Below are 27458 nucleotides of genomic sequence, written 5' to 3'. Positions count from 1 at the left end.
CATAATGGAAGAAGATTTCAACCAAGTTGTATCTACTATTGTGCTCAAGTATTGCAAATGCACCCCCTGTTGGCCTAACTCCTGCCCATGTACCTGCAATTTCAGTTGATGTACCTCCAAACCCCAGCCGAATACCTCTAGCTGTTGTCAAACCCCCACAAGCCCAAGCCGCAACTCCCACTAGGACGTCAGTACAACAAGAGAAACGGTCTTACAAATCCATGGTCGAGGAATTGTTCCCCGAAAACTCAACAGGAGGAGAGCGCCCTCTTCATTGAAGAAAGGAACCCTGAGGATTACCTATGCCAATTCAAAAATGACTCTATGGTGCATCAATACACGGACGACGTTAAGTGCCGAGTCTTTGTTGAATATCAACTCCAACCCAAATAAAGGATAAAACTTATCCAATAAAAGATAAGAGTTATAGATAAGATTTGCTATTTAATTATTTATTTTTCTAATAGATAAAGATGATGACTTGGTAAAAGATAAAATTAAATGTGTGGTCAAGAGTGTTTTCTCATTTCATGGATAAGAATTAGAATTTCAATGGCTAGGATTTAATTTAATTGAACGGTCCAGATTGTATGAAGAGTACTATAAATACTCTACCTTGTATTGAGTTTCAATCAATCAATCAAGTATCAATTTGTGAGTCAAAGTTTTTGTTTTTCTTCTTTGTCTTAGAATTGTGAGTGATCCACAAAAAGGGTGTTGTAGTGTTATTATTGTTGGGATCCTTCGTACGGAGGCTAGAGAGGGGGGTGTGAATAGCCGCCCCAAATCGTTCGTTTCTTTCTACAAACCAGGTTAGCGCAGCGGAAAATAAACCAATAGAAACGAAAATAAGGAAGAGCAAACCTCAAACTCGAACTCGACGATGTAACGAGGTTCGGAGATGAAACTCCTACTCCTCGGCGTGTCCGTAAGGTGGACGAGCCCTATCAATCCGTCGGTGGATGAGTCCCCGGAAAACAGGCTAAAACAAACTCCTTCTGGGTGGAGAAACCTCGCCACAATACTTTCTTGCAACAGCAAGATCAGAGTGTACAAGAATACAGCAAGAAACTAAGTACAATACAAAAGTAATAACCCTAGCTTGCCTTCTTGTCGACTGGATGAAGCAGCAACTTCACGAGACGCCTACAACAGCAGGAACCAGCCGATGAAGCTCACACGAAGCTTCAAGCAGAAGCGAGCTCAGCAAAGCTCAAATTACAGCAGTCAGAAGAACAGCAGCTCAAGGAGGAAGAAGAAGTGTTGTTCCTATAGAGGCCCTCGATCTCGATATATAACCTGCGAAGAAGAAGACACATAAACTAGCCGTTGTGTCGCAACGGCTAGGGCCTGGACCGATCAGGCACACTCCTGATCGGTCCAGGAGTGTTCTGATCGGTCTTGGGGACCGATCAGGCTAAGCCTGGACCAATCAGGCTATGTCCTGATCGGTCCAGGAGGAGTCTGATCGGTCCCTGGACCGATCAGCCTTTCTCCTTCTTCTTCTTCTTATGTTTGCTTTCTGATCGGTCTCCAGACCGATTAGATAATCCACAGAAGCATTCTGTTTGGTTACTGATCAGTCACCAGACCGATCAGCCGAGCTACCGAGCCCTCTCTGACCTAGTCCGGAGAACGAGCTGTCGAGCCCTCTCCGACTTCGTCCGGTCCAGAGAATGAGCTACCAAGCTACCGAGCCCTCTCCGACTCCATCCGGTCCAGAGAACGAGCTACCGAGCCCTCTCTGACCTAGTCCGAAGAGCGAGCTGCCGAGCTACCGAGCTACCGAGCTACCGAGCTACCTCTGACTTCCCATGCCAAGCTTCCATACTTGGACTTCTCCCGTGCCAAGCTCCCTGCTTGGACTTTTCCGTGCCAAGTCTCCATACTTGGACTTTTCTCGTGCCAAGCTCCCTGCTTGGACTTTTCACCAGATGTCTGGTCAACCTTGACTTATCTGGATTTCCCTTGCCTGGCTTCACTCACCAGGACTTTCCAACTGCCTCACTCAGGACTTTCTAACCGCCTGGCTTCACTCACGGGACTTTCCATCTGCTTGACCTTCTCACACTAGATTTCCGATCAGCCTTATCCACTAGGTCTTTCCCTCCCGGCTTCACTCACGGGACTTTCACCTAGCTTCACTCACTAGGATTTTCACGGCTTTACTCACCAGATTTCCATTGCACGGCTTCACTCACGGGACTTTCCGACTGCCTGACTTCACTCACCAGGACTTTCCGAACTGCCTAACATCCCAGTTAGGACTTCCCAGTCAAGTATCCGGTCAACCTTGACCTACTTGACTCTTCTTCATCCAACCTGATCAGACCCTGATCAGTATCTCTCCGCATGGACAACTGCACCTGCATTGTCCATGTCTACATGTCTTTCTGTATTGTCAAACATCGAAACCATGACCAAGGTTTACGCTTGGTCAACTAGGTCAACCTTGACCTACTGGAAATTGCACCAACAATCTCCCCCTTTTTGATGTTTGACAATACCTTTAAGTTAGGCTAATCCAATAGCCTCAACTTTCTTCATGCCACTAGGTAATGAAACATAAGTTATAAGCTTACATTCTCCTTCTAAGAAGACAACCTCCTTCTTAGATAATGAAGGCCTAACTTAAACCCTTCATTCTCCCCCTATTGGCACACATCAACAAACTCTCCCCCTGAAGAGTGAGTTATCGTTGTTCACAACTTCACTCGTCGTGATCAACAAACTCTCCCACTAATTCCAATGTTCTTCCTTGAACATTCTCTATACATTCTTCTCCTTTTTGACACACATCAAAAGGAGTGAATCAAGGTCAAGAGTTTCTTCCTAATGAAAGTCCCATACCTTTCATTGAAACCCTTAATTTCCCCCTTGATACTAAATTCAACAATCAACTTAGTGATAATCCCATATCACTCAAGTCTTTAGGAGTAAAAACTCCCCCTAAAAGTCAACTCCCCTTGACTAATACGTAAAACTCCCCCTAAAGATCAACTCCCCCTTGACCATTGCACCAACAATGTCTTGGAGAGTTTCAAACCTTTAGAACTCTAAAACATCACTTCCACAGCTGCAATTTCAGACAAACAGTCGAAATTCAGCAGGTTGGCACGCCCTGATCGGTCACCAGACCGATCAGGGATTCCCTGGATCGGTCACGGTGACCGATCCAGGCTCCCCTGGACCGATCAGAATCCCCTCTGATCAGTCCACAACTCTGATTTCTGATTTCTTCTCCCGAAATTCAGAAACCTCTGGAAAATCACAGAAAATTCTAAAAATTGTAAAATTTTGAGGATACACTCCTCATAACATATACTATCATGGAAAAATAGTTTTCTATGAAAATAAGTTCCATTTTCAAATCTTGATACAAAGTTCAAAAATTTTTGAAATAGCTCAAAGTTACTTATCTTTGTATCAACTTGTTCAATGATGAATGCTATCACTAGAAAAGCTTCATCAAGATTTTTCAAATCAATTTTGAAATGATTTTAAACCCTTCAATTTAGGATTATAATCTTAGGGCTAAATGTACATGACTTGTACATAAGCTTTCCCTATGATCCCCAATTAGAATTAGGCTCATCTAGGTACAAGAACTATGTACCTTGATCCTAACTCACAATCCTAATATCTCACACACATCTAAGGTGTATCAAACGCATGCAAGTCAATTCTGATGTGAGATATGAGTTTAGGTTATCTTAGGCTAAGGTCTCATGCATTTTCTAAACATCAATTTGATCTCCATATCAAATTATGTTTTTAACCTTAAATCAATTTCATTGATTATTAATGCAAGAAATGATGACATGGCATAAAATGATATCATACATAATAACATGTGCCAATGTCATGATGTCATGACATAAAGTATGAAACTTAAATAAAGCATGACATATAAATAACCTAAGCATTATCATGACGTTTTAAAAGATCATAAAATAAATATGATGTCATGACATGGCATATGGCAAACAATATATGGCAAATAGCACATAAAGGTATAGAAAATACCTAATTCTAGCCTTAGTTGCCATTTTTGATAATTTTGATCATTTTGCCATAGGTTCTATATTCCTAAGTGTAATAGACCTAGCATCTTATACCAAAGATTTTTAGATCACTATGTGCCAATTAGATTGACTCTAGAAAACTTCTCAAATTTGATTGTCACATTCTAATCATCTTAGGAATAATTCTTAATTTCATTTTCAAGGCTTGATTATACCTTGAAAACCCCTAAAGTGCCACCTTTTGCCATGATTAGGTTAACTACCTATTCAAGTAAGGTTGGCACACCCTAACTCATCTAGCGTGATGAAATCACGCTCCTAGGAACTCAATACCTATTGGAGCTCATTGGGTTCACTAAATATTCACTAGGGATGTCTTCCCTAGCAACCCTCCTAATGACCCTCCTAGGCTTTAAAGCCTTGCTCATTTGGGACTCATCAAGATCCACTCTAGGGGTGACTCCCCTTGTGACCTTGGTGATGGTCTTCCTAGCCCTAGATTTTGTTCCATAATCGAATGGAACATTGTGATAAGTGGGCTTGACCATTTGGGACTTAGGTTTGTGACCCAAACCTTTCTTGTCCTTGGACATTGGTTTTTGACCCTTAAACCCTAGAGATGACTTCTCCAAGTTCTTAAGAGCCTTTTCCAAAGTATCAAGTCTTGACCTCAAGACTTGATTCTCCTTCTCTAATACCTCAATTTTTAATTTTTCATTTTTCTTTGAGGTATTCCTAGGCATGTGTCTAGTTGATTTGGGATTCCTACCTAGGTTTTCCTTAGCCTTAGATGAATTAATCCTAGGGTTGGTATTTCTAGTGTTGTCCTTATCTAGGCTCACATGTTTGGCACCTAAGCATGTGTATCGATTTCTAATGTTATCATGCTTACCATTATTAACAATAGCAATAAGGCTACTAGCATGTGTCCTATTATTATTGCAATAATGTGCCTTAGAGATTACCTTAGGGTTTGCCTTAGCTCCCCCTATCGATGTGCTCGTCTTCTTGTCCTTGTGAGGTTGCCTCCCCCTCGGACATTGACTCCTATAGTGTCTCCTTCGCTTGCATTGGAAGCACACCACGTGCTCCTTGCCCTTGCGTGTTGGGACTCCGGCTTCCTTGACCTTTGGCGCCGGTGGAGTCTTTCTAACCCTCTTTGGACACTTACTCTTGTAATGCCCAAATTCCCTACACTCAAAGCACATTATATGTAATTTATTTGAAATTGAAATGCTTGAGTTACCTAGGGTTGAGGATGTATGAAGACTTTCTTCTTCATCCCTTGCGGAGGTAGAAGCTTCTTCCTCTTGCTCCAATCTTGAAGAAGAACTCTCCTCCTCTTCTTCCATAGATGTTGAGTAGCCCTCAACTTCTAATTCCTTACCTCCATGATGTGAGCTACTTGGCTCACTTGACTCCTCTTCATGACTTGAATTGGAGCTCTCCTCATGGAACTTAGCCAAGTTGTTCCACAACTCCTTGGCATTGTTGTATCTACCTATCTTACACAAGATATCACTAGGTAATGAAAATTCAAGGATTTTCGTTACCTCGTCGTTGATTGTGGATTGGTGGATTTGTTCTTTCGTCCACTTCTTTTCCTTGAGAAGTTCTCCCTTTCTATCCACCGGAGGAATAAAACCTACTTGTACACAATTCCAATTTGCTAGGTTAGTCATAAGAAAATACTTCATTCTTACCTTCCAATACGCGAAGTCGCAGCACTCGTAGAAGGGTGGAATCGTGATGTCTTCTCCGAGTCGATCCATTCTCTAGCTTGTGCTCCCCCGGGTGTTAATCCGACGAAGAGCAACCTTGCTCTGATACCACTTGTTGGGATCCTTCGTACGGAGGCTAGAGAGGGGGGTGTGAATAGCCGCCCCAAATCGTTCGTTTCTTTCTACAAACCAGGTTAGCGCAGCAGAAAATAAACCAATAGAAACGAAAATAAGGAAGAGCAAACCTCAAACTCGAACTCGACGATGTAACGAGGTTCGGAGATGAAACTCCTACTCCTCGGCGTGTCCGTAAGGTGGACGAGCCCTATCAATCCGTCGGTGGATGAGTCCCCGGAAAACAGGCTAAAACAAACTCCTTCTGGGTGGAGAAACCTCGCCACAATACTTTCTTGCAACAGCAAGATCAGAGTGTACAAGAATACAGCAAGAAACTAAGTACAATACAAAAGTAATAACCCTAGCTTGCCTTCTTGTCGACTGGATGAAGCAGCAACTTCACGAGACGCCTACAACAGCAGGAACCAGCCGATGAAGCTCACACGAAGCTTCAAGCAGAAGCGAGCTCAGCAAAGCTCAAATTACAGTAGTCAGAAGAACAGCAGCTCAAGGAGGAAGAAGAAGTGTTGTTCCTATAGAGGCCCTCGATCTCGATATATAACCTGCGAAGAAGAAGACACATAAACTAGTCGTTGTGTCGCAACGGCTAGGGCCTGGACCGATCAGGCACACTCCTGATCGGTCCAGGAGTGTTTTGATCGGTCTTGGGGACCGATCAGGCTAAGCCTGGACCGATCAGGCTATGTCCTGATCGGTCCAGGAGGAGTCTGATCGGTCCCTGGACCGATCAGCCTTTCTCCTTCTTCTTCTTCTGTTTGCTTTCTGATCGGTCTCCAGACCGATCAGATAATCCACAGAAGCATTCTGTTTGGTTACTGATCGGTCACCAGACCGATCAGCCGAGCTACCGAGCTACCGAGCCCTCTCTGACCTAGTCCGGAGAACGAGCTGTCGAGCCCTCTCCGACTTCGTCCGGTCCAGAGAATGAGCTACCGAGCTACCGAGCCCTCTCCGACTCCATCCGGTCCAGAGAACGAGCTACCGAGCCCTCTCTGACCTAGTCCGGAGAGCGAGCTGCCGAGCTACGAGCTACCGAGCCCTCTCTAACTTCCCATGCCAAGCTTCCATACTTGGACTTCTCCCGTGCCAAGCTCCCTGCTTGGACTTTTCCGTGCCAAGTCTCCACACTTGGACTTTTCTCGTGCCAAGCTCCCTGCTTGGACTTTTCACCAGATGTCTGGTCAACCTTGACTTATCTGGATTTCCCTTGCCTGGCTTCACTCACCAGGACTTTCCAACTGCCTGGCTTCACTCACCAGGACTTTCCAACTGCCTGGCTTCACTCACCAGGACTTTCCATCTGCCTGGCTTCACTCACCAGGACTTCCAAACTGCCTAGCTTCACTCACTAGGTCTTTCCCCTGCCTGGCTTCACTCACCAGGACTTTCACTTTCACCTAGCTTCACTCACTAGGATTTTCACCTGGCTTTACTCACCAGGATTTTCACCTAGCTTCACTCACCAGGACTTTCACCTGGCTTCACTCACCAGGACTTTCCGAACTGCCTAACATCCCAGTTAGGACTTCCCAGTCAAGTATCCGGTCAACCTTGACCTACTTGACTCTTCTTCATCCAACCTGATCAGACCCTGATCAGTATCTCTCCGCATGGACAACTGCACCTGCATTGTCCATGTCTACATGTCTTTCTGTATTGTCAAACATCGAAACCATGACCAAGGTTTACGCTTGGTCAACTAGGTCAACCTTGACCTACTGGAAATTGCACCAACAATTATTGTTAGTGTAAGACAAGTAATTTATTTACTTGTTTGTTGGTCCAATTTTCAACAATTGGTATCAGAGCCAAGTTAATCAGGGATTATTCTTGGTGGAGCTATCTTAGATTGTGAGGAGTTTTATGCTTTACAAGTTTTTTTTTTTAATCAAACTTGTTTGGTATAATCAAAGCTTTTCGACGTGATGGGGGACCTTCAAGTAGTAGGAGGTATCAAGAAGCTCAACAACAAAAAATACAACACGTGGGCAACATGCATGGAGTCTTACCTACAAGGTCAAGATCTTTGGAAGGTTGTTGGTGGTAGTGAAGCTACGCAGCCGGCAGAAGACGCCAATGGCATTTTGCGAAAATGGAAGATTAAGGCAGGTAAAGCAATGTTTGCCTTAAAGATCACAATTGAAGAAGAAATGTTGGAGCACATCCGAGATGCCAAAACACCAAAGGAAGTGTGGGATATCTTTGCTACACTTTTTTCAAAGAAGAATGATACAAGATTGCAACTTCTGGAGAACGAGCTATTGTCAATAGCGCAATGTGACAAGACGATTGCCCAATACTTCCACAAGGTGAAGTTGATATGTCGCGAAATTTCAGAGCTAGATCCATCAGCTCCTATTGGGGAAGCAAGGATAAAAAGAATAATTATTCATGATTTGAGGCCAGAATATCGAGGATTTATTGCTGCTATACAAGGATGGCCAACACAGCCATCGCTTCTTGAATTTGTAAATTTACTTGCAGGTCAAGAAGCTATGGCTAAGCAAATGGGAGGACTCTCACTAAAAGATGAAGAAGAAGCACTCTACACCAACAAAAATAAAGGCAACTTCAAACGGCACACTGGTGGATCTAAAAAGGATGGCGACAAAGGAAAAATCTATCATGGGAATGGAGGCTCTCATCCAGGGGGAGCCTCGAAGAATTATGGTGATCGTAAAAAATTTTTTGGCGAGTGCTACAATTGTGGGAAGGTGGGCCACATGGCAAAAGATTGCTGGTCCAAGAAAAGGTTCGTTCAAAGCAACATGGCTATTTCCAATTCTAAAGAGAATAGCGAAGATGATTGGGATGCTGAAGCTTTGATGGCTACGAAGGAAAAAGACTTGGCTCTCACAACAACGCCAGAACAGATTGACTACAAAAATGATTGAATCGTGGATTCAGGCTGCTCAAATCATATGACGGGTGATAAAGAAAAATTGCAAAACTTATCTCAATACAAAGGAGCTCGTATGGTGGTTACAGCCGACAACTCAAGGTTACCAATAGCACATGTTGGTAAGACGGTAATTACGCCTCGATATAATTCTAACCAAGTGCCTCTTCAAGATGTCTATCATGTCCCAGGAATGAAGAAGAATTTACTGTCTGTGGCCCAATTAACATCTTCAGGTCATTATGTTCTATTTGGTCCTGAAAATGTAAAGGTATATCGAAACCTCAAAATTTCAGAAACACCAACAATGGAGGGTCAACGATTAGAGTCGCTCTACGTGATGTCAGCAGAGTCTGCATATATAGACAAGACAAGAAAAAATGAGACAGCAGTTATATGGCACATGCGGCTAGGTCATGTTAACTATTCCAAATTAAACATGATGATGCAGAAGTCAATGCTCAAGGGACTTCCTCAACTAGACATACGAACAGACACAATATGTGCAGGATGTCAGTATGGTAAAGCACACCAATTACCATATCAGGAGTCAAACTTCAAAGCAAAGGAACCATTGGAGTTAGTTCACTCTGATGTATTCGGGCCTGTTAAGCAGTCGTCAATTGGTGGTATGCGGTATATGGTGACATTCATTGATGATTTCTCAAGGTATGTGTGGATTTTTTTTATGAAAGAAAAATCTGATACCTTCTCAATGTTCAAAGAGTTCAAGCAGTCAGTCGAAGGAGAATTGGGAAAAAAGATATGTTGCTTGCGCACAGACAATGGAGGAGAATATAGATCAAGAGAGTTCTCTCAATACTTGAGAGAAAGTCGAGTATATCATTAATACACTTGTGCCAACACACCACAGCAGAATGGTGTAGCAGAAAGATAGAACCGACATCTTGCAGAAATTTGTCGGAGTATGATGCATGAGAAGAATGTACCTGGACGTTTTTGGGCTGAAGCAATGAGGACTGCAGCTTTTATCATCAATAAACTTCCTCAACCAAGGTTAGAATTTATTTCACCCTTTGAGAAGTTATGGAACAAAAAACCTACAGTTAGTTACTTTCGAGTATTTGGATGTGTATGTTATGTATTTGTTCCTGATCACTTACGAAGCAAGTTTGACAAGAAAGCTATTAGATGCATCTTTGTGGGATACGATAGCCAGAGAAAGGGGTGGAAATGCTGCGATCCAACAAGCGAAAGATGTTACACTTCACGAAATGTAGTGTTCGATGAAGCATCTTCTTGGTGGACCACAGAGAAGGAGGTCTTCCCAGAATCTAAAGACCTTGAAGATAAAGTACAACAGAAAATGAGGGAGCATATAGTTCAACTTCAATCAGGTTCAGATGAATTAGGAGGTCCAAATGATAATGATGCAGAGCAAAGAGTGGCTCAGAGTCCTTGGCAAACCGGCATATATCAACATCCAAATGAAGAAGAAAGGCCTAATGAAGTGGAAGAATTAACTCCACAATCTCAACTCCGAAGGTCAACAAGAACACGAAGGCCAAATCCAAAATATGCAAATACAGCCATAGTTGAAGAAGCAGTAGAGCCTGAGACGTTTGAAAAAGCATCACAAAGTTCTGAGTGGATGACAGCCATGAAACAAGAGATTGATGCACTGCAACAAAATCAGACTTGGGATCTCATACCAAAACCAAGAGATGTGAAACCCATTTCGTGCAAATGGGTTTACAAAATAAAGCGTCGTCGAGATGGGTCAATTGAAAGGTATAAGGCACGATTGGTAGCTCGTGGCTTCTCTCAACAGTACGGACTAGACTATGATGAAACGTTTAGTCCAGTGGTGAAACTTACAACTGTACGAGTTCTACTTGCACTTGCAACCAACAAAGATTGGAATCTGTGGCAAATGGATGTGAAAAATGCTTTTCTTCATGGAGAATTGAATCAAGAAATTCATATGATCCAACCAATAGGCTTTCAGAACCAACATCATCCTGAATATGTGTGTAAACTGTGAAAAGCGCTCTATGGATTGAAACAAGCACCTAGGGCATGGTATGGTAAGATTGCTGAATTTCTAACTCAGAGTGATTATTTAGTAACATCTGCAGATTCTAGTCTATTTGTCAAATCAAATGAAGGAAAACTAGCTATCGTGCTTGTATATGTTGATGACTTAGTCATCACCGGTGATGATGGATCAGAAATTCTTCAGACAAAAGAGAATTTATCAGTCCGATTTCAAATGAAAGAACTTGGACAACTCAAGCATTTTCTTGGTTTAGAGATTGACCGCACACAAAAAGGAATATTCCTTTGTCAACAAAAGTACTCCAAAGACTTGTTGAAAAGGTTCGGAATGCTCGACTGCAAACCAATCTCAACACCTATGGAATCAAATTTCAGAATGTGTGCACATGAAGGAAAAAGCTTAGAAGATACAACTATGTATCAAAAATTGGTAGGCAGTCTCATCTACTTAACCTTAACTCGACCTGATATTTCTTATGCAGTTAGTGTAATAAGTCGGTACATGCAAAATCCAATAAAACCTCATTTGGAAGCAGTTCGACGAATACTAAGATATGTGAAGAGCACAATTGATTATGGTCTTGTGTATAAAAGAATTGGAGACTGTAAGTTAGTTGGTTACTGTGATGCTGACTATGCAGGAGATCATGACACCAGAAGGTCAACAACTGGTTACTTATTTAAGCTTGGTTCTGGAGCAATTTCCTGGTGCAGCAAGAGACAACCAACTGTATCATTATCAAGCACTGAAGCTGAGTATCGAGCAGCAGCAATGGCAGCTCAAGAAACCACATGGTTGATTCAACTATTAAATAACCTACATCAACCAGTTGATTATGCAGTTCCAATATATTGTGACAATCAATCGGCAATTCGTTTGGCGGAAAATCCGATCTTTCATGCAAGAACTAAACATGTTGAAGTGCACTATCATTTTATCAGAGAAAAAGTTCTCCAAGAAGAAATTGAGATGAGACAAATCAGTACAGATGATCAAGTTGCAGATTTGTTCACAAAAGGCTTGAGCGCCAGCAAATTCAAAAGGTTTCGTGATCAACTCGGCATAGTACAAAGGGTTGGTGTTGAGGGGGAGTGTTGAATATCAACTCCAACCCAAATAAAGGATAAAACTTATCCAATAAAAGATAAGAGTTATAGATAAGATTTGCTATTTAATTATTTATTTTTCTAATAGATAAAGATGACGACTTGGTAAAAGATAAAATTAAATGTGTGGTCAAGAGTGTTTTTCTCATTTCATGGATAAGAATTAGAATTTCAATGGCTAGGATTTAATTTAATTGAACGGTCCAAATTGTATAAAGAGTACTATAAATACTCCACCTTGTATTGAGTTTCAATCAATCAATCAAGTATCAATTTATGAGTCAAAATTTTTGTTTTTCTTCTTGTCTTAGAATTGTGAGTGATCCACAAAAAGGGTGTTGTAGTGTTGTTATTGTTAGTGTAAGACAAGTAATTTATTTACTTGTTTGTTGGTCCAATTTTCAACAGTCTTTACTCTCTCGGGATCGGTATAGAAACGGTTCACCCGTCCTCGATCTTAGACCGGATCAATATTCATATTCTAATTGCACCTCCGTCTATAAGGAAAAAGTGGATCGATAATCAGAGATAGAATAATAGAATAGAAAGTGAAGTTGAAGACACTTAAAGGCTATAAAAAGAGAATTACGCGGAGCGATTCTTCAAGTTTATTTGTATTCATATTCTAAATTCTTGATTAATGTTAATCCTAATCTTTCATTATCTTGCAAAGAAGATTGTAAGAGGTTTCTGAAGAAGTCAGTGAAGGATGGTAGGCCTTTTCAAGAGTTACTCATCGAATCATATTATATTATATGAAGTATCAGCGCTTGTCTTTTTCTTTCCTTAATTAGCTGCATATTAATTACACGTTTAGTTGGCCTTTCTAAGTTATTAATAAGAACATAAAGTACCCCCTTTAGTCATTGATCATCAATTCAAGCGTCCTAACATCTATATATATATGATATGAACAATCAAACACACAGATCAGAATGCATCAGTTAACTGTAACTATTTCTAGTTATGTGCTGGGAATAATCGATCGAATAAACTCTCGAGGCACAAAAATGAGAAAAAAAATATACAATTTTCTTGTATTCCTTGCTTTATATAAACGAGACCTCTGCCCTCTCTTCTACACACGACTCCTGGTCTCTGAAGAAGGATACCAGATGGCCGGAAACGAATGGATCAACGGGTACTTGGAAGCCATATTAGACGCCGGCACCAAGCAGACTCTTCTCCACCGTGACCGCCGCTTCTCCTTCTCTGCCCTTACGCAATTGGTAGGAGAGCTACACGACAAAGGCAACGGACGCGGAGCAAAGGCCGCCGCCGCCGGGGAACGCTACAGCACCACCAAGTACTTCGTCGAGGAGGTCGTCAGCCGGTTCGACGATACCGACCTCCATAAGACGTGGGTTAAGGTACAGACTGAATACGATCTTCTTAAATCTCTGCGTGCTGATCGACACAGCATGCAGGTGGTGGCCACGAGGAACAGCCAAGAGCGGAACAGTCGGCTGGAGAACATGTGCTGGAGGATTTGGCATCTGGCTCGCAAAAAGAAGCAGGTGAGTTGATTTGATCAAAGGGAAGAAGCAGAGATCGATGGTTTCTTCAGAACTTGGAAAAAAAAAAAATGAAATTTTTATTTAATTAGATCGAGTGGGAAGAAGCACGGCGCCTGGCAAAGAAGAAGAGAGAGTGGGAACAGGGGAGCAGAGATGCAGCGGAGGACATATCGGAGCTATCGGAGGGCGAAAAGACAGAGCTTCTGGCTGGAACTGCCAGAAACATCCCCTCGCGCATCAACTCCGATATGCAATTGTGGAAGGAAGAGGAGCACGGCAAGAGCAAGCATCTCTACATTGTCTTGATCAGGTATGATCTTCTGTGTTCAGAGCTTAATCAGTCGTGATGATCTCCAATGTGAAAAATGGTTGCAGTTTGCATGGATTGGTGCGCGGGGAGAACATGGAATTAGGACGGGATTCCGACACCGGCGGCCAGGTTTGTTTCATTTGTGAACGATGGATCTGTTGCTCTGTTCCTTTGTAATACGTTGGATTGGGTTGGTACTGGGCGGCGTCGCGCAGGTGAAGTACGTGGTGGAGTTGGCTCGGGCGCTTGCGGCCACCAAGGGCGTCTACCGTGTCGACTTGTTGACTCGCCAGATCTCATCGCCGGAGGTGGACTCGACGTACGGCGAGCCGGTGGAGATGTTGTCCCGTGCGGCCGACGCTGACAGAGGCGCCGATGCCGACGGCTGCGGAGCCTACGTTATTCGCCTTCCGTGTGGACCCCGCGATAGGCGAGTTCATCGCTACTCTTACTTTTGTTATTTTTTAATTTATAGACAATTTTAAAAAAAAACAACCCCGAATATTTATATGTAAATTTTAAGGTAAAAGTCGAAGGAAATAATATTTTTTCTCAAATGGACTCCCATTTTACTTTTTAATGAAAATGACCTCATCTAGCACTGTTTAATCATTTACATTTACCTTCCCATCTTTCTTTTTTCATTATTATCACCCATCCATCTAAATTTAAAAATATGATTTCATATTTACTATAATACAATTCAGTATATTCATCCACCATTCACGTTGATCATTATAGCAACTATAAATTATCTCCTCTGTGTTGATGTTGAAACAGATTGATGAGAAACAGGGGACGAGCATATTTACCTTTTGTCATCATTATAACAACTATAAAATTATAATTACTATAATGTCAATTCAATCTAACTAAATATTTACGTTGTACCAACTATGATTTTATAACTGTTACAATACTATAACAGATTCAACCTGTTCACCTAATATTAATTTTATATCAACTACAAAATCATAACAATAGGTGTACTAGTTAACTACTATAATGTGTCCGATTTATGTAGAAATTAGATCAAATATTTAAATAACATATAATAATAAGAATAGTACAAGAACGTAAGAGGATACATATATATTATTGAACCATAAAAAAGAATGTCCTTAAGTTGGTTAGATGATAATAAATTTATTATAATGAGATAAAAAATTAATTCTCGATATATCCTTAAAAAAAAACATCTCCCCTTTAGTTAACTTGAGGGATAGCTATAAGCTTATCTTATTATTTAACTTTTAGCGGAGTGTAAGAGGTGCCGTTGTTGGTTAAGAAAAATGTGACTTTATTTTGACCTTGTCAAAAGTTTATTAAAAAAGTATTTTCATTTGGCAGTTACATTCCGAAGGAGTCTCTCTGGCCCCACATTCCAGAGTTCGTTGATAGAGCTTTGACTCACATAACTAACATGGCCCGCGCGATCTCCGAGCAACTGACCGAAGACGGCGGCGCCGCCAAGCCTATCTGGCCCTACGTGATCCATGGCCACTACGCCGACGGCGGCGAGGTAGCGGCCCGGCTGGCCGGCGCGCTCAACGTGCCGATGGTCATGACGGGCCACTCGCTGGGGCGGAACAAGCTAGAGCAGCTGCTGAAGCAGGGGCGACTCAGCCTGCAGGATATCAACTCCACCTACAGGATCATGAGGAGGATCGAGGGCGAGGAGGCGGCGCTCGACGCCGCAGAAATGGTGGTCACCAGCACCCGCCAGGAGATTGAGGAGCAGTGGGGGTCGTACGACGGATTCGATCTCAAACTCGAGAGGAAGCTCCGGGTGAGAAGGCGAAGAGGCGTAAGTTGCCTCGGACGGTACATGCCCAGGATGGTGGTCATACCGCCGGGCATGGATTTCAGCTACGTGAACACGCAGGACCTGATCGAAGGAGATGGAGACATATCATCTTTGATCAGCTCAGACCGAGCTCAAAGCAGAAGGGACCTGCCTCCCATCTGGTCAGAGGTAAGTAACAATCCAACCTGCCTCCCTCCTCAAATTTATCGTCCTCCCAGTTTGGGTGGGGACGGGTGACCAGAAGCCGTCTGGAGGTCATCCGGAGACAGCCTAGGACCGAGCGGAGGTATTCGGTCATCCATCCCAATCCAAATTATAACCTGGAGAATGATGAATCTAGAAAGGGATCGTAATCAATTGTAGTCGGATCGTAGCCACGATCTGACAATAATTACAATTGATTCATCTCTTGATCTGGGCTCTTGTTCAATAAGGTAAACTTTAATTTTTTGCTCACTTCTGATCGGTGAATTGAGAGCAGATCATGAGGTTCTTCACAAACCCTCACAAGCCGATGATCCTGGCGCTGTCTCGACCGGACCCAAAGAAGAACGTGATGACTCTGTTGAAGGCATTCGGGGAGTGCCACCGTCTACGAGAGCTCGCAAATCTGGTGCATACTCAATCATGTATATTTGTGAAATCTGGAAGCAAACGATCATTCTGTTTCGCCGTGGCAGACTCTGATACTCGGAAACAGAGACGACATCGAAGGGATGTCCGGCGGCAGTGCGGCTGTTCTGGCAATGGTGCTCAAGTCGATCGACAAGTATGATCTTTACGGTCAGGTGTCCTACCCAAAGCATCACAAACAATGCGACGTCCCCCAAATCTATCGCCTCGCTGCAGAGACTAAGGTATTGTCAACTGCAGTGTTCTTCGATCTTCCTGTTTCTTCGTATTAATTCCATAATTGTTTGAGCAGGGAGTCTTCATCAATCCAGCCCTCGTGGAACCTTTTGGCCTTACGCTCATAGAGGTACGTAATGGGCGTCTAGTCTGTGTGTTTCTTTGAATTTGCGATTGCAATGCTTGTTCTTCTGCAGGCGGCGGCTTATGGATTACCAGTGGTGGCGACGAGGAACGGCGGTCCTGTCGACATTCTCAAGGTTTTGTTTTTTTTTTTTTTTACATGATTGTCGATCTTTGGTTTTGGGATCGAAGATTTTCAGACAAAATGATGAATTTGAATTCAGGTATTGAACAATGGAGTGCTGGTGGATCCTCACGACCAAGGCGCGATCTCGGACGCGCTGCTGAAGCTGGTGGCCGACAAGTCGCTGTGGCTGGAGTGCCGGCGCAACGGACTCAAGAACATTCACTGTTTCTCCTGGCCGGAGCACTGCCGCGCCTACCTCTCCCACGTCGAGCATTGCCGGGGGCTGGGACAGCCATCCTCTCATTGCTTCGATCTCCCCCCGCCTGTCCCCGAACCCATGAGCGACTCCCTCCGGGACCTCGGCGACGACCTTTCCCTCCGTTTCTCCCTTGACGACCCCACGGGAGAGCTCGCCTCCGCCGCTATCCTAGACGACATCCGCCGCCGCCACGAAACCCCTCACGCCTCCTCGGTCAAAGATCACGCCCCAGCTGGCCCCGGACGCCGCCGCCATGTCGTCGTCATCGCCGCCGACTGCTACGACGAGGACGGGCGGCCAGGGGTCTCCGATCTCAGGCGCCTTCTGCAGGTCGCGATGGCCGCCGTAAGCGAGGCGGGGCGGGTGGCGTACGTGCTGGCCACAGGGTCCACCGTCGAGGAGACGATGGAGGCTCTGCGATGCTGCAACGTGGAACCGGCGGCGACGTTCGACGCGCTCGTGTGCGGAAGCGGGAGCGAACTCTACTACCCGTCTCGAGATGCACCGGAGGACGCGGACTACGACAGCCACGTGGAGTACCGGTGGCCGGCGGAGAACGTGAGGTCAACGGTGCTCCAGCTTGCGCGGCTGGACGGCGCGAAGGAGGACGATCTGGCGGTCGACGAAGCGGCTTGCCGCCCACGTTGCCACGCTTTCTCGGTCAAAGCAGGAGACAAAGTGAGTTCCCCCATTTTCATTATTTCCGTCCTACCAAATTGGATACTTCTGAAATTATTATATTTATTTAACTTAACAATATCCTAAAATAACGTGTGGGTGCCTCTGACACTATAACCTAAATGTGTCAAGTCATTTACGAATAGCTCGATCAAAATTTGACTCGAGTTCAGAATTGATCGAGCTCAATTCGAGCTTAGAATTAATCGAGCTTAAGCCGGCTCGTTTAATATTCGAGCTGATTTCGAACTCATGTAATATTGACTTGAACTTGACTAATTTAATATTTTAATATTTAAAATAATTATTATTTTAAAATTAAGTATTAAGTTGAAGAGGTATTTATGACTAGAATATTTCATAAGGATGTTAAAGATTGAATGTTTGAATCTCAATTTTTGCACACTTGTTTTTACATTTAAATCCACTATTTTCAAGTTCATAATATACTGAGTTTTTTTTCAAGAAAAAAAGATTATTGAAATTTATTGTTGTACCAGATTAGAAAAATCGACGCCATAAGGCAAAGGCTGCGGATGCGGGGCTTTCGCTGCAACCTTGTTTATGCACGCGGAGGCACGCGGCTTAATGTCATTCCTCTCTTTGCATCCAGGGCGTTTGCTTTGAGGTTTGTTGTTGCATTATGCATAGTTAGGTTTTTTCTTACATATTTGATTCACTAATGCCATGCATTACAGATACTTATCGATGCGTTGGAGCATTGATCTCACGAAATTTTTGGTAATTATGGGTGAAAAAGGAGACACGGACTATGAACAGCTCCTGCCTGGGATACAGAAAACTGTAACGGTGCAGGGTTTGGTAGCTCGAGGCAGCGAAAGGCTTCTGCGCGACAAGGATAGCTACAAGAAAGAAGACGTAGTGCCTTCAGAAAGCCACACAGTTTCTCTATGTGAAAGCAATATCGCATCTGAAATCCTTAGCTTCATCCAACAAAGATAAATATGACTCGAATTAATGCCTAGAAACATGCTATATATTCAAGGTGAATGTTACCAACGCAGGAAACATAGAATTGCTAATATCATCTCTAGTGATGGATGAGTTTTGCATTCATAATTCACAAGAAACACACATTTGGCATAAAGAATGAAATGTTCTGAGAGTTTTCATCTTTTTAAAGTGTTTTATCAAGGGATTGATTGTTAGTGATTATAGAGAAGTGCTAAGACATTCTCTATAATGGATGTAACCCAAGTATGAAGGGAACTTTAATTAAGAGTTCAAACAAATTTACATTCACTATAAATTCATAACTAGGAATTTATTCAAGTAATATACTAGTTGGTTCGTTATTTTTTTTTCCTAATTTACAATTTTTGAAAAACTAAAACAAAACCATTAAAAATAAATATTTATCACATCATTCACCTCTAATAAATTCAACAGGTTCTTGTCAAAACAACCTTAATGATTTGTTCAGGCTCAAAATTATAGGAACAATCCACTTAGCATCCAAAAGCCATGGTCAGAACAACATAACTGGGCCATCAAGGAGACTCTAAAAAAATTTTTAAAAAAACCTTGCGGTCAATTTTACTAAAGAAAAATAGTATTTAATTATATTTTTAAATTTTTGAAAAATCATAAAACTTTGATCACTAAAATAAGAACGGCCAAAATAAGAGATGATGCATTTTCATTGGGGCTTTGAGTAATCTGCTATACCTTCATCAAATAAATATCCCCAGTACAAAAAGACAAAAAGACACCGCGCAGCAACCATACAACTGCCGTGGCTTCAAAATAATAAATATAACGTGAACAAAAAAACAAGGGAAAGTGCAGAGCAGAGAAAGCGCAAATACTTATTAAAGAGAAGGATTCACCATTGCTTCGATTTTTTACCAGCTTATAGGGATCCTACATTTGGGTCATTGTACTCGTAGAATGGCTTAATATATTCACTTCCATCTGATAGATATCAGCACCAGATAAACAAGCCAGGTAAGGGCGTGGTGATTAGCTTATTTCAATGGGGCATTCCTGTTCATATCCGACATAACAATCTGATACCAAAAATAATTTGGTTTCCTGAACAAAAATAACACACAATTAGTAAGCTTATTAACTAGGCAAGAAAGCACAGGAAAAGGAATTCCATGCAGTGGAATGTCAGCTATCCTTCCGAGTCTCACCTGAAAGTTGATTTTAGACGGAGGCAACTCCATACGAGTAAAAGTCTGGCCTGAGAAACTCACTCTTTTCAAAGCATATAATTCAGAGGATGTAATGCTGCCAAGAACTAACCACCATGCTTCATTTTTTACCTGAAAGGCAAAATGTCAACAAGACAATTTAAGACGCTAAAATGAAATTAGCAAGCAGGGTAGATATGCTGGAGTTAGACTTGGATTCTCTGTTCTGCACGCTAAAGTTACAATGAAATTAAAGAACCCCTAAGCGCACAAATAAATGCTTGGAGCAGTGTCAATTTCAAACAATCTAAAACAATCAAATAGGCACACATGCTGGAGGAGCAGTGTAGACCGTAAACAATCTAAAACAACCAAGTATGCACAAATGCTGGAGGAGTGGTCTCAAGTGCAAACTATCTAACTCTTCCCATTATCTAATGCAAAATATTACAAGCATGAAAAAAATTAATTAAATGCTGTAACAAGATGAAGATAATATAATATTGAAGATTTGATGGAGACAAGTGAGTCTTCTGTAAAAGTGCAGAAAGAAGGATTCCAAAGCTCAATTTTTAATCTAACATTCTAATAATGATGAGCCTATTGAGGAAATAATGCTCTTTCTTGTTTGTTAAAGAGTTTTTAATTTAGTCAAGTGTCTTTATTGTTTGTAAGAAATCCTAAGAATCAATCAAAAGTATATTATAAGTTTTTGTGTCCGGTTTATGTTCTAGATGCCCACCTGCTAGTAAATATGTGTATGCTTTACTGTTGCAGTATTGTTGAGTACGAAGTAGCAAAAGTGAAGTTTAAAAATAAATGCAAATTGTATGATAAATCTGCCTACAGTATGATGCCTAGGATTCTTTGGGTTTCATGCCTAAGTTACTATTGTCCTCCAATACATTTTAAAATAAATTTTAGATACCTACTCCACATATCTTCAAACAATCAAATCCTCTTCTTGTGTTGCATCAAGATTACACAAGTAATATTAAAAAATAAATAAAAAGTTTAGTAAAAATTATTGAAATTGATGACCATAAATATGGGATATAACAAAATTTTTAATAATATGAAAACCATGTCAATCTTCTTTCATTAAAAAACTTAATTTAGTGACTGAGTAATTTGGTTTTCGTTTCTGTCAACATCTGATTTCGCATAGAGGATATTTTGAACTATCCATAAAGTATAATTTTAGTTTTCTTTTCATTTTGGAATTCTCTGTTGTCTTGTAAAATATAACTTAAAAAACTTTCAAAATAAGATTAACTATTTTCTAGGTGGCTATATCCAACATCTGGGAAAGTGCATCACTTGCATTCATTTGGATGAGCATTCCAGTTCACTATATTAGTGCAAGGATAATCAACACCTTTTTCTAAAGATCACACCTAACAGAAGAGATCCTGAAAACCTTTTGGGTTATAAACGAATAAATCTCAAAGGAATCAAATAAACATTCACCTTGGGATATCTAGGCACAAAAGCTCGTGAATGCTTAGAATTTATCTTCTCAAGTCTGATGTTAAGTGCTTCAGGTTCTGATGCTTTGCCATCTCTATATTGTAGCTTTACTCTTACTCTGATGCGAGGAAAATGCTGTAGATCCTGCAGCCAACAATCAGAAGACTACACATAACTTCCAGTTTTTTAATGTCAGATTCCTTTAAGATTGAACTGCTTCTATATAGAAAACCAAATCAACAGTATTAGCCTACGATTAAAGTTAAAACAATATTTCTTACACATTTTTCCCCAAATTACACAGTTGATTGGTCAAGAATTAGAAGTTGAGAATGCTATTACACAGCTATTTAGGAAGATGGATCTTTGTCGTCTCACCAAAACAAAGGAAAAATATCAAAGAAAATATAATTATTTGCCAATTGATGGATAATCTGTAAGTAGCAACTGAAGTTCTCTAACTCAAATCTTACAGGTGTGGAAAATGAAGCAGCAGTCAATAACAAAGAACTATCAGACAGTGTACAAATAAATACAACAGATCCGAAAAAGGGTATATGACAGGAGGGATAGCTAATTGGTAAGACTTATTTACTTGAACAACTTAATGGTTAGTGTATCCCATTCTTCAGATATGTAACAATAACACTCAGTTTGCCTTTTTGAGGAACTTATTCATTAGAATAGTCTCCAAAGGTAAAACATGGTATCTCCCAGTTTTGTTGTACATCAAAAAATTGTTGTAGTATCCGTAAAATGATGAACAAACTAGAGAGACTACAACATGCTTTCAGTAACATAGATTAGTCTTTGTTTACTCAATTTCATTGCTATCATCTTCTGCATATCTCTCAAAGTAATATCAAACTTTACTAAAACTCTCTGTAAATCCTAGCTAGGCATTTACCTTAATGCCTTAACTGTTATCAACTCCATCTTTTAAAGATATCACTCTTGAAGATTGTCATAAACTTCACTCCAACTGATAACTCTTTAGAAGATCAAGTATTTCAATTATTGTACAAGAATTGCATTTATCATCTTTGAGTGACTTCTCATTACTCCAAAGAATTTTATGTAACAAGCTGCACAAAGATCAAATATATTCTACAACTTGAGGTCGAGTGGGAAATACAATGCATGCTACAATTAATATTGTTTTGAGTCTCACTGTGGGCCTGAAGCTACTTTTTTATAGTAGTACTGAATATGTAAGTCAATCTATTAAATGGCTAACCAGAGCCCAATTCAGTCCAGTTTAATATATATAAATCAGGTTTGGAAGAAAAATAAATGTGACAAAGACATGAACAGGCTAAAAAATTGCGAATTTGTATAACTGATAGAACCCTTTTTTTTTCAAAATAAAAAAAATAAAACCAATATATACATAACCCAGTCCATCATGAAGGAGTTGGGGGACATACTTTGAGGAAACTGATCCAGGCTTGAATCCAAGTTATTGTTATCTAATTATATACTTCTATATAGCAGCTTATATACTGACATATACAAGTTTTATTATAAGTATTTTGTATATGCATTTATATATATATATATATATATATATATATATATATATATATATATTGTATATCTTTTAGTACATATAAGTTTTTTATATCCTGAATAATTGTTTTTATATTAAGTTAATATTATATTTATAAAAGAAAAAAATATTTTATAAAATAATTTTTCATGTTTGTCATGACTTGCAAGAATCAACCCATTGAACCATCAAATTGCTGAACTTGGTTTAATATCTTGTCCATTTTTGAGAAGATTGCTCAAAACAACTTGTATCAGACATCTAATGTGATATAAAACAAAAGTTTAATTATGAATACTATGTTGAACTAGGAGCAGTCTCGAAGATGATTGACTAGTCTGAGGGAGCAAAAAGTTAAACAACTAGAATTTAAGAGACAAGGCATAGTCCTTGATGTCTCATATTTGCATTTCTTATAAAGTCCATAAATAAATCAATCCCAACTTCAACATATATTGTAGGGGTGGGCAAGGATCAGGCCAAATTCTAGGAAAAACCAAACCCTACATAAATTGAATCAATGTTACAAATAAAAATAATAATAATAATAATATATTTATATCAATATATATAAAACTCAAACTTGATGTTTTTTAGGTTGGGTTTTGGGATCTTTGATTTCTAGGGCATCGTAGGACTTGTCGAGTTTTTTTGAGAATTTTGGTTCCTTTACAATTTCAAGACTTCACAAGTTTTCCCATAGATATTAAAACATGCTATAATTACTATTTAGCGTATTACTTGTTATAGTACAAATATATAACATTACTTAACATTATCTATGGAAATCAGTTCATGTTGGGTTTTTTTGGGCTATTTTCAAAATCCAAAAACTAGACTGACCTTGAGATCCCCGATATCTAGTATCTAACCCTACACCATGATTTTTGGCTTGGGTTGGATATGCCGGATTTTAGCCCACCCCAACTCCCAAGTATGTTGTGAAGTGACAAACGAAAATGAGATTCAAAATCCAATAGTATAAAAAAATAGAGAATGACAGAAGTTGAATTCTAAAACATCCATAAATATTATACATGAAAAACTCACCTTATACAAGTCAGTAGCAAACTTTTGAAGCTTCTGATTGAATTTTTCTTTAGGAAGTTCCAATAGGTCTTGCAATGAAGAGATGCCAATGTTTTTCAGGTGACTTAGAAGATCCTTATTCATACATGGCAACATCCACAATGATGATTCATTACCATACCACAAGCCCTGTATTAAATGGGTAAGAAATTAGATCCTTTCCATTGGTGCAATATTGGAACAATCATACAGAAAAGATTGAAGAAACAGACATGAAGAAGAAAGATGATACGCGCGCGCGAGAGAGAGAGAGAGAGAGAAGCTTTGCCTTAATGACACAATCGTAACAGACAACAGCCAATGAATTCTGGATATTTGGGTTTTAGCTGCATGGATCTTACAAAACCATCCTAGGAAGCAAAAAATTAAATAAATAAAAATAAAATGAAGGATCATTCTGGATTAAGGGTGGATAATGTAAATTCTGAAACATATACATTTGTATATGGTTATTAACTTGTACGCATTGATAATTCCTGTTAGAATAAATAATAAATCATGGTCTTGTACACCCCTGCTTGGACCACTTAGTGGCTGTCTAAATGGATTTTGAAAGAGACTGCACAATCCTCATATATGGCATATGCTTATCCTGGTGAGAACTTAGTCACATGGGAAGCAAAAACAATATGTTCTTGCCTCTTCCAATTCATGGCTAACATCAAGTGAGGTAATGTATCTAGGTACAAGTTGGAGTTTTAATGCAACCACATGTTCCTATGACTAACAAGCTAATATCTACATCACTAACACCCTTATTTTGACAAGTGAAAAAACATATCCACGCTAAATTTTCATTTATTCAGTGTCATTGTGATAACTAATTGTTATATAATAAATTTTATCACCTTTAATTTATTTTTTTCATAATTTAATTTCAAAATTTAACAACTAATTGAGCTGAACCGAATAAATATTTTTGGGGGTCCATTTAACATTAGATTAGAGTGAGTTGGGTTGAGCTCATCAGATAGACATGGCGAATTAATTCAAATTGAGCTTGATTTAAACATAATTTACATGGTGATTAGGTTCAAATTAATTCAAATTGAGCTCGATTTAAACTTAATTTCGTCAATTTAGAGCATTTAGGGCTGAACCAAATTTATTCTTTAGATAGAATGATCCTATCATATATGGTTGGATTTAGTAGAGTTTTTGAGATCTTAGGGTTATATATATTCTTTTCTCTCCACTTCCCACATCTTCTTCCTCCTAAACCTTCTCTCTTCTTTCACTTCTCATTGCCAACCACCTGGACCCCACTCTGCATGTACAAGATATCGGCCAAAGCCATTCGCAAGCAACTCCTCTTCCTCCCCTCTTCTCCAGCAAATCAATACAGGGTTTTCTTTCCCTTATTTTGTCTTTCCCTTCTTCCTGTTTCTTTATCTCTCACATGCTCCCTCCTGGTGTCACATTGCCCAGCCAGAGCGGGAAGCCATTAGCGAGTACCAAACCTTTTCCCTTCTAGTGCCCATCCTTCCCTTTGCGGCACCCTGATTTTGTGACCCCCTAGTCTCCCCTCTTGTAGGCATTGGTGATCAACCATCCCTTCATGGCAACATAGAGGTAGGGGCTCTCCTCCACTTTTGATTCCAAATTGAGCATGCAAATCCAATCTTCTGGATCAGAGAACAGACGGGGTTTGTTTAGATTGTGTAAGTGAATCTTGGATTCATCTGTTTGTGTGTGATTCCCTATCTTATCAAGTTGTGAATTTCCTTGTTCTTTGGGTTGATTTCAGTGGTAGACATTGTTCTTTGATTCCAATTTGGATCCGTTGGCATTGCAAACTATGTTCAATTTTATTGTGGTGAGAGGGAGTTGTAGGTTTTCGTTACTTACACTGTTCAATGATTGTCTATCCTACATCTACATCCAATGGCTATTGATAGTTCATACTAGAAATCCAAGTTGTTACTCTTCACCATACCCTCTTTCCCCTCAGTTGGGAAGTAGTTAGGTAAGTAGTTGATTTTTTTGTATGCCTGTCTTATGGTTGTTTTGGTTTTAGTATCGATGTATTTCATTGTAGAAGAGAGTGTAAGAGTTCTTTTGTTATAGTTGTTGTATTTTACTGTAATTTGAGTCGTGATATAGTAAGCAGATCAAGATTAGATCCAATGGTCCAGATTATTAGTAGATCCCTAAATTTATTGTCATGTATAGTATCATCTTGAGCCTTTCTAATTGGTTCGTGTATGTATATTTGTATATAATCCTTCAAAATGAACACACTGACCTCATAGACTCCTAGTCTTCCTCCAATACATATTTGAGGTGGATAAATACATTTTTTGATAAATCCTTGTGCATAAATTAAAATAAAAGAGTAACAAATGTTTAAGAAGAGGATTAAAGGATGCTTAACTCATGAAATGGGTTCGTGATATATAGGTTAGTTACTCAAACTAACAATTATATGTGAAATTTACAATATAATGTGCAAACTCAAAGTGGTATAACACTTGAATGTAAAAACTCTAAAGAGGGTAAATGACTATTACAAATGGTGAAATAAACACTAAATTATGAAAATATTAAACCTGGACATTTTATAGCTCCTGAATGCCCATAGCATGGACACGTAAAATCAATATTCATTTTTACATATGCTGCTACATTGATTTACTTGTTGTAAACAAATGTGAGATAACTAAGGTACATGCAAATATATGCACCATAATTAATAAGTATTTACTTAACTACATGCTCAAGTGGAGTGTTAAAGCTGAAAAATCTATATTATTCATTTGGATTTTTGGATTTCTAATTAAGATTACAATTCTTGCACATCTTTCTTATTTAAATACTTAGCAATTTGCGGCTCCTTTGCATTTTTTTTCTACCTCCAAGTTCACAATTTTCAAGTTCTAGTTAAGAGATTCTCTGACATGTTGAAAATTCAGTTTAGGTTTCACTCTTCATGTTTTGTTTATCATTCTTTTTGTTTAACATTTTGTCATTGTACATTTTGTTGTACTTTTTCCAGTGTGTTGAAAACTCAATTTAGGTTTCAGGTGCATGTTTTACTTATCATTCTTTCTGTTTAACATTTTGTTATTGTACATCTTGTTGTACTTTCTTCTAGTGAAAAGGTTACTTTTATTTAGCACCTTTCTTATACAAGATGGTTTTGTTTACATTTGTAAATTTCCCCTGCTACTTAGAAAGTAATAATATATATACTTTGCAAAATGGTATCTACTTGTATTTGTTGTCATTTGGATCTGGATATTTTCTAACAAATTGTTATTAGGTGGGGTATCTCCTACTACATGGAAGAATACACGGATGTTGTGACACTATAACATTCCATTACCAAATTCAAACATCAACTGTATAATTAATTCTATGATAGACTATTAGGGAATGTTAGAGCAGATAATAGAATACTGGCATTCGTCCAGTGCAGGATTTTATATATATAAATTTATTGCTAGCATATATATGGTGCATAGCACTCTAACACCTCAAATTTGAATAATAATATTTTCCCTTGCCACAGTCTTAAGAACCTCTGGACTTATAAGAACGATATCAAGTAAACTTATGGGAAAATGCAATGCTAGATATGCCAGCATAAAATTTCAGGCTATGAAACTACTC

General features: G+C 39.8%; 2 protein-coding genes across 3 annotated transcripts in view; one reads left to right on the top strand and one right to left on the bottom strand.

The window, feature by feature from the left end:
• The first annotated feature begins 12830 nt into the window (after window positions 1–12830).
• LOC122040916 (probable sucrose-phosphate synthase 4) lies at window positions 12831–18842 on the top strand. 2 transcript variants are annotated; one of them, XM_042600408.1, is made up of 13 exons: window positions 12831–13269; window positions 13337–13426; window positions 13516–13736; window positions 13802–13865; window positions 13952–14166; window positions 15087–15711; window positions 16025–16156; window positions 16224–16400; window positions 16469–16522; window positions 16590–16652; window positions 16740–17579; window positions 18080–18207; window positions 18278–18842. In XM_042600408.1, exons 2-13 carry the CDS (start codon window positions 13385–13387, stop codon window positions 18540–18542), a joined length of 2826 nt encoding a protein of 941 aa, XP_042456342.1. In that variant the 5' UTR covers window positions 12831–13269; window positions 13337–13384; the 3' UTR covers window positions 18543–18842. The 2 variants fall into 2 exon arrangements, with proteins under 2 accessions (XP_042456342.1, XP_042456341.1); XM_042600407.1 differs by having other exon boundaries at window positions 12855–13279.
• A 365-nt stretch (window positions 18843–19207) lies between these two features.
• The window catches only part of LOC122040915 (DExH-box ATP-dependent RNA helicase DExH14-like), a 77625-nt gene continuing 69374 nt past the window's right edge, over window positions 19208–27458 (bottom strand). The window contains exons 46-49 of the mRNA XM_042600406.1: window positions 23808–23975; window positions 21209–21352; window positions 19739–19870; window positions 19208–19634 (exon numbers count right to left, since the gene is read on the bottom strand). Coding sequence (XP_042456340.1) covers window positions 19563–19634; window positions 19739–19870; window positions 21209–21352; window positions 23808–23975 — 516 coding nt within the window. The 3' untranslated portion in view covers window positions 19208–19562. The remainder of the gene's footprint in view (window positions 19635–19738; window positions 19871–21208; window positions 21353–23807; window positions 23976–27458) is intronic.

This window comes from Zingiber officinale, chromosome 2A, assembly GCF_018446385.1.
Source record: "Zingiber officinale cultivar Zhangliang chromosome 2A, Zo_v1.1, whole genome shotgun sequence".
Taxonomy (NCBI): Eukaryota; Viridiplantae; Streptophyta; class Magnoliopsida; order Zingiberales; family Zingiberaceae; genus Zingiber; species Zingiber officinale.
Note: the sequence above shows the minus strand (reverse complement) of the source record. Positions and strands in the feature narration are given on the sequence as shown.

Coding starts and splice junctions, on each gene's coding strand:
- LOC122040916 (XM_042600407.1), top strand. CDS start 12,920: ATGAGAAAAAAAATATACAATTTTCTTGTATTCCTTGCTTTATATAAA. Junction 13,280..13,336: donor TCCATAAGACGTGGGTTAAG/GTACAGACTGAA, acceptor CACAGCATGCAG/GTGGTGGCCACGAGGAACAG. Junction 15,712..16,024: donor TGCCTCCCATCTGGTCAGAG/GTAAGTAACAAT, acceptor AATTGAGAGCAG/ATCATGAGGTTCTTCACAAA.